Source organism: Zootoca vivipara, chromosome 16, assembly GCF_963506605.1.
Source record: "Zootoca vivipara chromosome 16, rZooViv1.1, whole genome shotgun sequence".
Classification (NCBI taxonomy): domain Eukaryota; kingdom Metazoa; phylum Chordata; class Lepidosauria; order Squamata; family Lacertidae; genus Zootoca; species Zootoca vivipara.
The window spans coordinates 36,092,412-36,106,945 of record NC_083291.1 but is presented as its reverse complement, the minus strand read 5'-3'; the positions used below and the strand labels follow the sequence as shown (position 1 = coordinate 36,106,945).

At 44.5% G+C, this 14,534-nt stretch overlaps 2 protein-coding genes across 2 annotated transcripts; both read left to right on the top strand.

The window, feature by feature from the left end:
• The first annotated feature begins 2,658 nt into the window (after positions 1-2,658).
• Positions 2,659-3,648, top strand: LOC118075343 (olfactory receptor 1361-like). The gene has a single exon (XM_035097254.2). It carries the CDS (start codon positions 2,668-2,670, stop codon positions 3,646-3,648), a length of 981 nt encoding a protein of 326 aa, XP_034953145.2. The 5' UTR covers positions 2,659-2,667.
• A 5,534-nt stretch (positions 3,649-9,182) lies between these two features.
• On the top strand, positions 9,183-12,965 carry LOC118075220 (olfactory receptor 1B1). The gene is made up of 2 exons (XM_035097107.2): positions 9,183-9,264; positions 11,985-12,965. The coding sequence occupies exon 2, from the start codon at positions 11,990-11,992 to the stop codon at positions 12,926-12,928; it is 939 nt and encodes a 312-aa protein (XP_034952998.1). The 5' UTR covers positions 9,183-9,264; positions 11,985-11,989; the 3' UTR covers positions 12,929-12,965.
• Positions 12,966-14,534: the final 1,569 nt, after the last annotated feature.

Genomic DNA, 14,534 nt, shown 5'->3' with positions numbered 1-14,534 from the left:
AACCAGTTGTTCCATATCCAGTTCTAACTGTAGCTTCTTGTCCCACATAGAGATTTCTCAGGAGACAGATGAGGTGATCAGGCACTCCCATTTCTTTAAGAACTTGCCATAGTTTGCTGTGGTCGACACAGTCAAAGGCTTTTGCATAGTCAATGAAGCAGAAGTAGATGTTTTTCTGGAACTCTCTAGCTTTCTCCATAATCCAGGGCATGTTTGCTATTTGGTCTCTGGTTCCTCTGCCCTTTCGAAATCCAGCTTGCACTTCTGGGAGTTCTCGGTCCACATACTGCCTAAGCCTGCCTTGTAGAATTTTCAGCATAACCTTGCTAGCGTGTGAAATGAGTGCAATTGTGCGGTAGTTGGAGCATTCTTTGGCACTGCCCTTCTTTGGAATTGGGATGTAGACTGATCTTCTCCAATCCTCTGGCCATTGCTGAGTTTTCCAAACTTGCTGGCATATTGGGTGTAGCACCTTAACAGCATCATCTTTTAAAATTTTAAATAGTTCAGCTGGAATATCATCACTTCCACTGGCCTTGTTATTAGCAGTGCTTTCTAAGGCCCATTTGGCTTCACTCTCCAAGTGAAGAGCACCATAATTCAAAAGCATCAATTCTTTGGCGATCAGCCTTCTTCATGGTCCAGCTCTCACTTCCATACATCACTACTGGGAAAACCATAGCTTTAACTATACGGACCTTTGTAGGCAAGGTGGTGTCTCTGCTTTTTAAGATGCTGTCTATGTTTGTCATTGCTTTTCTCCCCTTCATGGATCAATGCCTTGTCGTGGCGAAGGGGCTTGAATAACTCAGAGAAGCTATGAGCTATCCGTGCAGGGCCACCCAAGATAGACAGGTCATCGTGGAGAGTTTTGACTAAACGTGATCCACCTGGAGAAGGAACTGGCAAGCCACTCCAGTATCCCTGCCAAGAAAACTCCATGGACAAAGACAACAGGAATATATAATAAAATTGTAAATAATAATAATAATCCTCTTTTAAAGTCATCCAAACTGGTGATCATCCTGTGGAGAACATTCCATAGTTTAAGTAAGCACTCTTTGACGAATCGATGAATCACTTTCATTGCTCCATGCTGAATCTTGCAGTGTTCAGCTTCCTTGGAGAATACTGATTTCTAGTATTATGAGAGAGGTGAGAAGAACAATGCACAGCGTTCCAGGTGTGGTCACATATTTGTATGGTGGCATTATAATATTGACATAGGGCAGTTTGATTTTTCAATTGTTCATCAGTTATGCGGATGATACCCAGCTCTACCTCTCTTTCAAATCTGAACCAGTGAAGGTCCTGTGTGAGTGTCTGGAGGCGGTTGGAGGATGGATGACGGCTAACAGATTGAGGTTGAATCCTGACAAGACAGAAGTACTGTACTGTTTTGGGAGACAGGGGGTGGGCAGGTGTGGAGGACTCTCTGGTCCTGAATGGGGTAACTGTGCCCCTGAAGGACCAGGTGTGCAGCCTGGGAGTCATTTTGGACTCACAGCTGTCCATGGAGGTGCAGGTCTATTCTGTGTCCAGGGCGGCTGTTTACCTGCTCCATCTGGTACACATGGTGAGACCCCATCTGCCCGTGGACTGTCTGGCCAGAGGGGTGCATGCTCTGGTTATCTCTTGCTTGGACTACTGCAATGCAATGCACTCTATGTGGGGCTACCTTTGAAGGTGACCTGGAAACTACAACTAATCCAGAATGGGGGCATTTTGGGCCATGTAAAATAAAGTGACTTCCCCCAAAGAGGCCTGAGAACTACAAAGGGTGCTGGGAATTGTAGTTCTGTGAAAGGTAAAATACAATTCCCAGGATTCTTCAGGGCAGTCATGATTTACATGTATGGCATGAATGTAGCTTACATCTCCTTAAGTACCAGGATGGAAGAAAATAAACAGGGGCATATAAACAAGGGCATAGCGCCATCTGCCAGAGCCTGGAGCGGGTGCACCAGTGCCAGGGGGCGCTCACTCAGCCCTTGCTGCCGATGCCACTGGGAAGGCACAGGGCGCAGAGGGGGCTGTTCACCCTCTGTGCCCCCCAGCACTCACTGCTGCCAGGCAGGCATTTGTACGCTGAGCAGGGGCAGGGCACAGAGGGTGAAGAGTATCTTCTGTGTTCCCCAGCGCCTGCCGCTGACGGGGGGGTGCTCAGGTGTCGGGGGGGCGTTCATGCTCCCCCAATGTGCGCTCGGGTCAATGGCCTTCCTGGCGCGCACACCCATACACACCATTGGACGTATTTAGCAGATTAATTGCGCTGCAGAAAGCATGCTGGGGAGACCATACATTCAGGAAACAATGAAGAAACACAAAAAATATATTTTGCTTGGCTTTAATTAGAAAAACAAAAACTCCTCTTACATTAAATCTATAAGTATGACCCATCCATTGACCCATTCACCAAGGTATTGAGAGAGGTACACGCTGCTCTTTATATACTATACCCAATTGCTGACAATGTCTTGATGTTTGTGTTTGTGCCTTTTGTGAGCTCAGCTGCCACATTCTCCAAAGGGAAATCTGTGACCTGCTGCAGGTAAGCAAGACCCAACCGAACCCTTCTCGTTGTGTGGATAAGTTGCAAAAGTTGCACAGCAGCAGTTAAACGATATCCTTCTATCTTGGTCTCTCATTCCCTTTTACAGATGTAAAATGGCCAGAATGAACCAAACAAGCATCTCTGAAATGGTCCTTTTGGGTATCTCTGCCCTAGCAGAACATCACAGCCTCCTCTTCTTTCTTTTTCTCTTCATCTACCTGTTAACCCTACTAGGGAACCTTTTGATAATCCTGCTGATCCGCTTTGACGACCACCTCCGTCACACCCCAATGTACTTCTTCCTCAGCTACCTCTCGCTGGCAGATGCCATGTTTGCCTCCACCACTGTTCCCAAGATATTGATGAGTTTGATGTCCGAAACCAAGACCATCTCCTTCAATGGCTGCTTGATCCAGATGTATTTTTTCTTGACATTCGGCAACACGGATAATTTCCTCTTGGCCTGCATGGCTTATGACCGCTATGTGGCCATCTGCCGCCCTTTACATTACACCACCGTGATGAGCCACAAGTGTTGCATCGTTTTGGCATCTGGGTCCTGGATCGTTTCTGCTCTCCACTCTTTGCTCTACACGCTTCTGGTATCCCGCCTCTCTTTCTGTGGCTCTAGGGAGATCCCCTACCTCTTCTGCGATGTCTACCCTCTTTTGGAACTCTCCTGCTCCGACACAGGGCTCATAAAAATCCTGGTGCAGACAGAGGGTGTTGTGGATATCCTAGGGCCTTTTGTTCTCATCTTCATCTCCTACATCCACATATTCTGTGCTATCATGAGAGTCCCACCTACCGCTAGGAAGCGTAAAGCCTTCTCCACCTGTGGCTCCCACTTGGCTGCAGTGGTCTTGTTCTATGGCACCATCAGCTCCCTCTATTTCCAGCCTCCCTCTGCTTACGCAGCCCAGAAAGGCACCGTCATCTCTCTCTTGTATGCAGTGGTCACACCCATGCTGAACCCCTTCATCTACAGCCTGAGGAACCAGGACATAAAGGCAGCTGCACGGAGGCTTCTCAGCAGGATCAGAGATTTTCTGAGGAAGCAAGCGCCTGGGAAAGGCACAGAGTCTTTTTCATGAATGTATTGAATGTGTTGTTGATGTTGATGTTGATATATTAAAAAAATAATCTGTCCATAAAAAGAATAATCAAGGCAGCTAGAAAAATCAATAAAATACACCAAACAATTTAAAGATTAATGTTGCACACCAACTACGGTACAGCTGCTAAACAAACCAACAGCAATCTTAGAAATAGTCAGAGTTGCGACCACACTTGGCATTGACTTTTCCACACTTGGGAAAGACACATTTTGCTCACCCGCTTTTGACAAAGAACATGCTTGACATCAGGTATGCCTTCCCTGTTTAGCCTTCATCCCCACTCACAAAATCCGACTTTTTGTAGGACAATGGAGTAGCTTTGAAATTACTCCAAGGGAAGATTACTCATCATCACACAGCAGAGTGGTGTTCACCAGTTATGGATGATACAGCAATTTCTTTCTCTGTAGGTCCACCTCTCCTCTCAATGACGGAGCTCAATATGGGACAGCAGCCTATTCCTGCATGGCGGGGGGGGGGGGGGTTGCACTAGGGGTGGCCAACTTCCAAGAGACTGTGATCTACTCCCACTATAAATAAACTGGCAGTGATACTACCCATTGAATTGATCGAAGTTGTTGAGTTTTGGGGGGAAGGATCAGCCAAAGGTGAGCTTTTTTGGGGGGTGGGGGAGGCATCAGGGTCCTGCGATCAACCAGGATCGACTAGGTTCATCCCACGATCGACAGGTAGATCGCAATTGACCTGTGGGGCACCCCTGCACTGGATGATCCTCAGGGTCCCTTCCAACTCTACAATTCTAAAAAGCAACACAGCAGTTATATATTGTGTGTGACTAACTCCAGTTAATATCCTGGCAGCCACATTTTGAATCAATTGAAATCTCTCAAAACTCTTTAAATGCACTTGACTTTCATTGTATTATTGTAGTCTAATTTGCATATCATAAATTCATATGCTGTAAATTGGAAGAAGAGTTTGGATTTGGATTTGATATCCTGCTTTATCACTACCCGAAGGAGTCTCAAAGCGGCTAACAATCTCCTTTCCCCTCCTCCCCAACAGACACCCTGTGAGGTGGGTGGGGCTGAGAGACTTCAGAGAAGTGTGACTAGCCCAAGGTCACCCAGCAGCTGCATGTGGAGGAGCGGAGACACGAACCCGGTTCCCCAGATTACAAGTCTACCGCTCCTAACCACTATACCACACTGGCAGTTGGAGCGGGGTGCATGCACTCTTAATTCCTGGATCCAGCAAGGATTCAGTTGCTGGAATAGCCAGCTTCCTGATGAGGTAATGGTCCCTCAAGTATGGGTCATTAAGGTAACAAAGGAAGTGGCTCTGTGTCAGAAAACAAATGGGTGGGCCGGCTGCCTCAATTGGCTGTTAGTTATAAGGACAAAAGCCAAAGTTGTGTTGTGTGCGTGTGTGAGCTAGAAGCAGGCTGCAGGCTGAAGCCTGTGAGGGAGAGACATGCTTGATTTCTGCTGGAATCCAAGGCTGTGACTATGGGAGAAGCATGTGTAAATAAACCATATATCACAAAGACACCACAGTCTCATTTGTCACTCATTCCGAGGAAAGTGAATCCTGAGTAAGTGCCTAGAACCCCTGGAATCTTACAGCACTGGGAGATTGGGTGGGCGTGCAACACATGGATGACTGTGGCCAAGGCTGACTTCTCCAGGAAAAGGACAGAACAGCTACACCAGCCAAGAGTGTTTTAGGAAGTCATCCCAACCACCTGGGCAATCTCAGGCAGTGCTGGATTAAGGTGTACCCATAAGCAACAAAGCAAAGCGCAACCCCATCATACACATTCTCCACGACTCGTGACTCTCCAGGAAACAGTATCTCTGTCTTGCTGGATTAATTCTCCACTTGTTCAGGCTACTCCTTCAATGTACCCTGATACTAGTTCAGAAATGTCATAATTGCCACCACATGCCTAGTATGTACGTAAATGGTCCTGGGTCCTCCTTTAAAGTCCTCTGTTGGAAGGCATTCTCTATGTGAAAGGCTGTCTGGCTCCAAGTCCATTTTAAAGATAAGTAACCACTGTGCCGCTTGGGCTTGCCAATCAAAAGGTAGGCAGTTCAAATCCCCGCAACAGTTCCCGTTGTTCGGTCCCAGCTCTTGCCGACCTAGCAGTTTGAAAGCATGTCAAAGTGCAAATAGATAAATAGGTACCGTTCTGGCAGGAAGGTAAATGGTGTTTCCGTGCGCTGCTCTGGTTTCGTCAGAAGTGGCTTAGTCATGCTGGCCACATGACCTGGAAAAACTGCGGAAGTGGACAAACACCGTCTCCCTCGGCCTGTAAAGCAAGATGAGCGCCACAACCCCAGAGTCGTTCACAACTGGACTTAATTGTCAGGGGTCCCTTTACCTTTACCTTTTAACCCCAAAGGGGAGAACAGGTAGATGGCCCTTGAATGTGCCCACCCATGACTAGCACCTAGACAGCAGACCAGGTCACTTGCAATGGCTGGGAAGATTTGTCATCTTTCTGTTTAAACCATAGTAACTAGGGAGGAAACGGCAGGAGCTGCCCTCTGGAGTCTCCTGGGATCCGCAACCCTTGATTCCCAGTTTATCCACTGGGTAAGGTTGATTTGATTCCCACCCTTATTCCAAATGTCTCTTCTCGCTTGTCCCCAATGTAAATCTCTCCCCCCTTTTTTTTTCTAATGTAGCTCTTTACTTCCTGCTTGTTCCCGATGTTGATCTTCCCTCTCCCCCTTGTTCCTCATGTAGATCTTCATGTCCCCCTTCCTCCCTGCAGTGGGGGCATTTCGTGGTTCATCTCAGGTGGCAAAATGTCTTAGCCCTGCCCTGCCTGACATAGGCAGGTATAAAACGTTGTAAATTTAAACAGGGAAAACAGGTCGAGAAAAACGGGACTCCGGGTCGCCATCTGGTGGCACAATGTTATATCGCACATACAACGCATATAAATTGCATTTTTGTTACCAGTCTAGCTGAATCGATAGAGGTTAAAAGGCAAGGTCGGTTGTAGTCTGAATTGTGTTGCAGTCTTTGGTGGCCTGATTTCATGTAAACAGATAAGATACAATCCAGTATATGGTGGGAAACATACGATGGGGAAAGGGTGGAATTTTTATACTTGATATATAGAACACGATTGCTGTTGTTGTTGTTTAGTCGTTTAGTCGTGTCCGACTCTTTGTGACCCCATGGACCATAGCACACCAGGCACTCCTGTCTTGCACTGCCTCCCGCCGTTTGGTCAAACTCATGTTTGTAGCTTCGAGAACACTGTCCAACCATCTCGTCCTCTGTCGTCCCCTTCTCCTTGTGCCCTCAATCTTCCCAACATCAGGGTCTTTTCTAGGTTGCTACGATTGCTAAGTTTTCTTTTTAGAGTTGAAGAATCATAGAATCATAGAGTTGGAAGAGACCACAAGGGCCATCCAGTCCAACCCCCTGCCAAGCAGGAAACACCATCAAAGCATTCTTGACAGATGGCTGTCACACCTCTGCTTAAAGACCTCCAAAGGAGACTCCACCACACTTCTTGGCAGCAAATTCCACCGTTGAACAGCTCTTACTGTCAGGAAGTTCTTCGTAATGTTTAGGTGGAATCTTCTTTCTTGTAGTTTGAATCCATTGCTCCGTGTCCGCTTCTCTGGAGCAGCAGAAAACAACCTTTCACCCTCCTCTATATGACATCCTTTTATATATTTGAACATGGCTATCATATCACCCCTTAACCTTCTCTTCTCCAGGCTAAACATACCCAGCTCCCTAAGCCGTTCCTCATAAGGCATTGTTTCCAGGCCTATGACCATTTTGGTTGCCCTCCTCTGGACACGTTCCAGCTTGTCAGTATCCTTCTTGAACTGTGGTGCCCAGAACTGGACACAGTACTCCAGGTGAGGTCTGACCAGAGCAGAATACAGTGGTACTATTACTTCCCTTGATCTAGACGCTATACTCCTATTGATTAGCTGCTGCATCACACTGTTGACGCATGTCAAGTTTGTGGTCTACCAGGACTCCTAGATCCTTTTCACATGTACTGCTCTCAAGCCAGGTGTCTCCCATCCTGTATTTGTGCCTTTCATTTTTTTTGCCCAAGTGTAGTACTTTACATTTCTCCCTGTTAAAATTCATCTTGTTTGCTTTGGCCCAGTTGTCTAATCTGTTAAGGTCATTCTGAAGTGTGATTCTGTCCTCTGGGGTATTAGCCACCCCTCCCAATTTGGTGTCATCTGCAAACTTGCTCAGGATGCTCTCAAGCCCATCATCCAAGTCATTGATAAAGATGTTGAATAAGACTGGGCCCAAGACAGAACCCTGTGGCACACCACTAGTCACTACTCTCCAATATGAAGAGGAGCCATTGATGAGCACCCTTTGGGTTCGGTCAGCCAGCCAGTTACAAATCCACTGAATGGTAGCATTGTCTAGCCCGCATTTTACCAGCTTCTTTACAAGAATATCATGGGGCACCTTGTCAAAGGCCTTGCTGAAATCAAGATAGGCTATATCCACAGCGTTCCCTTCATCTACCAGGCTTGTAATTCTGTCAAAAAATGAGATCAGATTAGTCTGACATGAGTTATTTTTCAGAAACCCATGCTGACTTTTAGTGATCACAGCGTTCCTTTCTAGGTGCTCACAGACCGTTTGCTTAATGATCTGTTCTAGAATCTTTCCTGGTATTGATGTCAGGCTGACTGGGCGGTAATTGTTTGGGTCCTCTCTTTTCCCCTTTTTGAAAATAGGGACAACATTTGCCCTCCTCCAGTCTGCTGGGACTTCGCCTGTTCTCCAGGAATTCTCAAAGATTATTGCCAGTGGTTCTGAAATCACCTCTGCCAGTTCTTTTAATACTCTTGGATGTAGTTCATCTGGCCCTGGAGACTTGAATACATCTAAATTAGCCAAGTATTCTTGTATTACCTCCTTACTTATTCTGGGCTGTGTTTCCCCTGCTGAATCATCTGCTCCATATTCTTCAGGTCGGGCATTGTTTTCTTTTTTGGAGAAGACTGAGGCAAAGAAGGTATTGAGGAGTTCTGCCCTTTCTCTGTCCCCTGTTCGCATTTCACAATCTTCTCCCCTAAGTGACCCCACTGTTTCCTTGTTCTTGCTTTTGCTACGGACATAACCATAAAAGCCCTTTTTGTTGCTTTTAACCTCTCTAGCAAGCCCGAGTTCATTCTGTGCTTTAGCTTTTCTGACTTTGTCTCTACACGTGCTGGCTATTTGTTTGAATTCCTCTCTGGTGATTTCCCCCCTTTCCCATTTTTGGTACATATCCCTTTTAAATCTTAACTCAGTTAAAAGTTATTTAGATAGCCACCCTGGCTTCTTTAGACACCTTCCATGTTTCCGTCTCATTGGTATTGTCTGAAGTTGTGCTTTTAATATCTCCCTTTTCTTTCCTTTTTTTAAAAAATAGAGCAGCTATACAAGCGGCTTGTGAGAGATCTCTACAGGCTCCCAATGCAAATCTTTAACAAGACCCTTCCTGTTTCTTAAATCAGAACTTAGAGATACTTAAGCAAAGCAGTTCTGTTGAGTTTTGTTCCATTTTACCCAGGGCTTTTGTTCAAGCCTGAAGATCAAGTGAGTGAGGAGTTAAGAGCATCCAGACAGAGGCAGGTAAGGATGGATTTAGCTACTATCTTGTAGCACGCTACAGTCTCTGATGCCCCATTAACTTTTAATACAATGTCTGTAACAGTGTGTTGTTGTTGTTGTTGTTTAGTCATGTCCAGCTCTTCGTGACACGTGTTGGTAGCTTCGAGAACAGTGTGCTAGGCACCCTTTATTTAGACTTTCATCAGCTGAGTGACAGAATGAGAGTCTGTGGTGGGACTGAATTTGTCTGGCCCAGACCAAGGCAAGACATGGCAGCCCTTTTGATGCAAAATCAACCTGGCATAAAAGTTTGGAGAGAGAAAATGCTTGTGTGTCTGTGTCTGTATATCTGTGAATGGAAAGCCTGTGGATATGTTGTACACAAGGATGTAAAATGTGGACATTTGATATAAGGAAGGGCAATGTAAAACACAAAATAGGTAAAGTGATTATGGGACAGTAGAAGACCTCTAATATGTGCTGTAGTTTCAGCTTGATTGCTCACCTTCACATCCTAAGTTTCTTGTTGTGAATTATACTGCCCCATTTTGGGGGGGGCAAGTGTTTATCACAGTCTTTAAGGTACCATCTTCCACCTCTTTGGGTGCTTTCAGGTGAGGACTTAACTTGCAAATGGGTCCTTGAAATATCAAAACAATGTGGTGTGTCCTCTACCAAAAAAACCAAAAACAAACCCAAACCTTTGCATGCATGAGGAACACTGATCCTACAATAAACAGCCATCAGGAAGCCCCCTTCATTGTTTGCACTGGAGCAGACTAACAGCCTGCTTCCAGAAAACTTGTTTATTAATTTGCAGGGAGATTAGATGATAATGGGCATTTAATTAGCACTCATTCTGATTTGTGTGCAGAGATACTGCATGATACTTCAAATGATACTTCAAAGCAAGTTACAGGTAGGTAGCCGTGTTGGTCTGACGTAGTCGAAACAAAATAAAAAAATTCCTTCCAGCAGCACCTTAAAGACCAACTAAGCTTTTATTTTGGTATGAGCTTTCGTGTGCATGCACACTTCTTCAGATACACTGAGACAGAAGTCCCCAGACGCTTATATGTAGAGAAAGGGTGGGGAGGGGTGGTGGAAATGGGTGATTGACTGATAGCTGTTGACGACTGCGAACGACTGCAAATGGACTTGCATGAACAGTCCTCACCCCTTGCTTTTTCATGCAAGTCCATTTGCAGTCGTTTTCAGTCGTCAACAGCTATCAGTCAGTCTATCACCCATTTCCACCACAAGGACATAAAATAAAAAGCACACTGATGTGGCAGTGTAGAGAATTGAATTTAAGATTATGAAAACAAAAAACTGAAAGGAACCAAAGTGGACAGATTCACACATCCCTACATCTAGTTCAATATCCATGAAACTTTGTGATCAGACGATGATGTGATCTTACTAGACATGATAACAGCAAACCCCTATTTTAGAACATGGCTCACCACCACCAAAAAATATGTTCTGTCTCCCTCCCTATCTCTCCCTCCCCATCTTCTGTCTATATCTGCTGCTGCACTTGACTGTCTAGTAAGATGCACAGGGGTAAATTATCATCTGCCATCCACTTTCCCCCACTCAGTCATTCATGGTCTCTATACTTCATTCACATGTGCCCTGTGGTCCCCGAATCTGTCAGATTCTTCTTCGATCAGTTATTGCCTTGGTTTTCCATGGCATCATGAGGTTGCAAAAGATAACGCATGCCATGTGAATGTGCTACTTTGTTCCACAGATTCATGATCACGACAAATACTCTTAAATTGACTCACTGGGGGCAATCCCGGCCCTAGATCTTGGGACACTGCTGCCAGTCAGAGTAAAGATGACTGGGCTTTACTCAATATAATGCATCTTTATGTGTTGAAAGCACATAAAAGGCAGCCTTGCACCATTTTTTTTTCATTTTTTAATAATTATAAAATAATGTTAACAATTGGGAAATGCATGCTTGTCATGTGTTGTTTGTCACCATTTCTTGTTCCATCCTATGAAAACTGTCAAGGTGGAAGCACAAACGAATAGGTGTGTTGAAACAATGAGTGTGACTGGTGGTCATTAGCAAGATATAATGCAACAAAAATGGAGAATCATTGTAAGCAGGAAAGAAGGATAGTTCAGAGCAGGAGTGGATAACCTGTGTCCTTCAGATGTTTAACTTCAACTTCCATCATCCCTGGCCATTGGCTGTGCTAACTGGGGCAGGTGAGAGTTGAGGTCCAACATCAGTTGGAAGGCGACAAGTCCCCCATATCTGGTTTAGGAGATGACCTTTATCAATATTCAAACAATTGAATGAGGGGGGGAATGACCACTTAGTATTTAATGGTAGCTATGCCAGAATATTGATCAAGCAAAAATATTTGATTCTCTATATGGTATCGTATTTAGAAATGTTGACAGGACTTTGTTGATATGAAATGGTGGGCGGTATCCAAAGGATTTGACAGTATTTGGTAGCTGACAGTTTGTTAATGTCAGCCGGCATTTTCCATCTGATAAAACCACAAAACAAAAAGACTGCTCAACAAGTGTAAAAAGGCCAAAATTCAAATACTGTATTAAGAGTTCAACTTCAGAATCTGCATTCCAAAATCTGCAATCTTAACCACTGAACCATCCCTTTCAGTGTTGTGTTAGATGGGTCTTCCTTTAGGCAGGTAGTTATGCTTTGAAGCCCTTTGCCTCATTCCAGCTGTGTGGTGTGTTTCTATCTGCAGGTCCCATGGACTGTGAGAATGGCACAGACATCGTCGAGTTTGTCCTTCTGGGTTTTTCCACCCAGCCTAAAGAGCAGCCACTCTTCTTCCTAATCTTTCTGCTGATGTATGCAGCAGGACTTCTGGGCAACATCATGATGATCATTCTCATCTCTCTGGATGCCCGACTCCAGACTCCCATGTATTTCCTGCTTCGAAGCCTCTCTGTGGTGGATGTGGGCTTCCTATCAGTCACCGTGCCTCAGATGTTGGCTCACATCATCTCCACTTCCAAGACTATCCCTTTCTACTGCTGCATGGCTCAGTTCTTCTTTTTCTACATGTTTGGCGTGACTGACCTTCTGATAGTGAGCGTCATGGCTCTGGATCGCTACGTTGCAATTTGCAATCCACTACACTACACTACGGTAATGAACCAGAAGGTCTGTGGATACTTGGTAGCTGGTTGCTGGATTATTTCTACCCTCCACTCCATGCTCCATGCCAGCCTCCTCCTGCGTCTCAGTTATCGTGGGGACAACCACTTGTTCCATTACTTTTGCGACCATCAGCCCCTCCTGCAGCTATCCTGCTCAGACACCAGCGTCAATGAAGCCGTAATCTTCTTTGAAGGTGTCATTGTCGTTCTTGGACCTTTTGTCTTCATCATCCTCACCTATGTCCGCATTGTGGTAGCTGTGATGAAGTTATCTTCTTCGGGGAGGCGCAAAGCTTTCTCCACCTGTGGCTCCCACCTCACCATGGTGACCCTCTTCTATGGAGCTATCATTGCTGTCTACTTTCTGCCAACATCCAGCTACTCATCCCAGCGAGGGGCTGTCTTTGCTGTGGTGTACACTGTCCTCACCCCGATGTCCAACCCTTACATCTACAGCCTCAGGAACAAAGATGTTAAGGAAGCTCTGTGGGATCTCCTGGGGAAGAGGGTCTTTTTTCAACAGTAATAGTGAGAGGTTGGTTAACAGGCATCTCATGTTGCCACTGTATCAGCTATGATGTACTGAATCTGATTCAGAGAATAATGGGATCTTGTTCAACATACGTTCATTCATTAAATATTTGCATTCCACCTCTCTTCTTCTTCTATAATAATTTTTATAAAATTTTCAATTTTTCAATTTCAAATAAACATTTTACAAACTTTAAAATATCCAGTGATTCCATGGTTCATTCTACGTATCCTACATTCCTGCACATTTTACTGTAACCATTCAGATCAGTTTTCCACTTTTACATCCATCAAAAATTGTTGAATTTATTTTAATGCTGCCAGTGTTTTGAGCTGTATACAGTTATTTTCCATATATTCAATAAATGTTTTCCAGTCTTCTTTAAACATATGTTCTTCTTGCTCTCTTATTCTATATGTTAAATCTGCAAGTTGTGCATATTCTGTCAACTTAAGTTGCCAATCCTCTTTAGTAGGGACCTCGCTCACTTTCCATTTGGGGGCTAATAAAACACGGGCCGCAGTTGTTGCATACATAAGTAACCTTTTTCCAACACCTGGGAATTTCAGTCTGGATTATCCCCAAGGAAAAGGACTCTGGTGTTTTTTGGGGGGGGGAATAGTAGTTTTGAACATTTTTTTCAATTCATCATAAATCATTTCCCAATACACTTTTACCTTTTTACATGTCTACCACATGTGGAAGAATGCAGTCCACTTCCCTTCTAGCCTGTAACAATAGTGAAGGAACAGCAACAAAGCATATATTTTGCATGCAAAATGTTCCAGGCTCCATTCCTGACAACTCCAAATATAACGAGGAAAGACTTCACTCTGAAATCCTAGAGAGCTGCTGTCAGGCAGTGAATATAATTAGTGAGCATTGTGGGCCAATAGTCTTAATATAAAGCAGTTTCCTAGAGAAGGCAGCAGACAATAATCTAAATTCCCCTGAACTAGGAATAGCTAAAATGGTGCCCTCCAGATGTTAGGAAGAACCAGCTGCACAAATATAAGATGGGGGACACCTGGCTTATTGACAGTACTTGTGAAAATAATCTTGGAGTCTTAGTAGACCACAAGCTTAACATGAGACAACAGTCTGATGCACCCCTTTTAAATGTGTTTTGGGGAAAATTATTGGTTTGTTTTTATTATGTATTGTGTGTTTTTATCTTGTATTTTTATGTTGCAAACCGCCCTGAGATCTACAAATGAAGGGCAGCACACAAATTAACAAATAACAAGAACAAGAACGACAACAATAATGTGAGTGGTGGAACTTGAAAAAATAAGCGAAGGAAGAACAGATGGTAAAGTGCGAACCTGGCAAGGGGAAAAGGTGGTGGGCAAGGTATTATAATGCCAGCAGATCTAAGGAATATTCAAATACCCTTGAGCCTGATTATAGTAGGTGTATAGCAGAGTGAAGAAAACAGCCGCAGGGCAAAGAGAGGTGGAAGGAAGGACCTCTGAATAAAAAACAAAAAACAGTAACAATAAAAAATAAAAAAGGGACAGAAATTAACCAGAGACGGAGACAAAATTAGGAGCATGTACAGGTGGTTTATACAGAAACAGGGTAACACCTAGTGGACAAG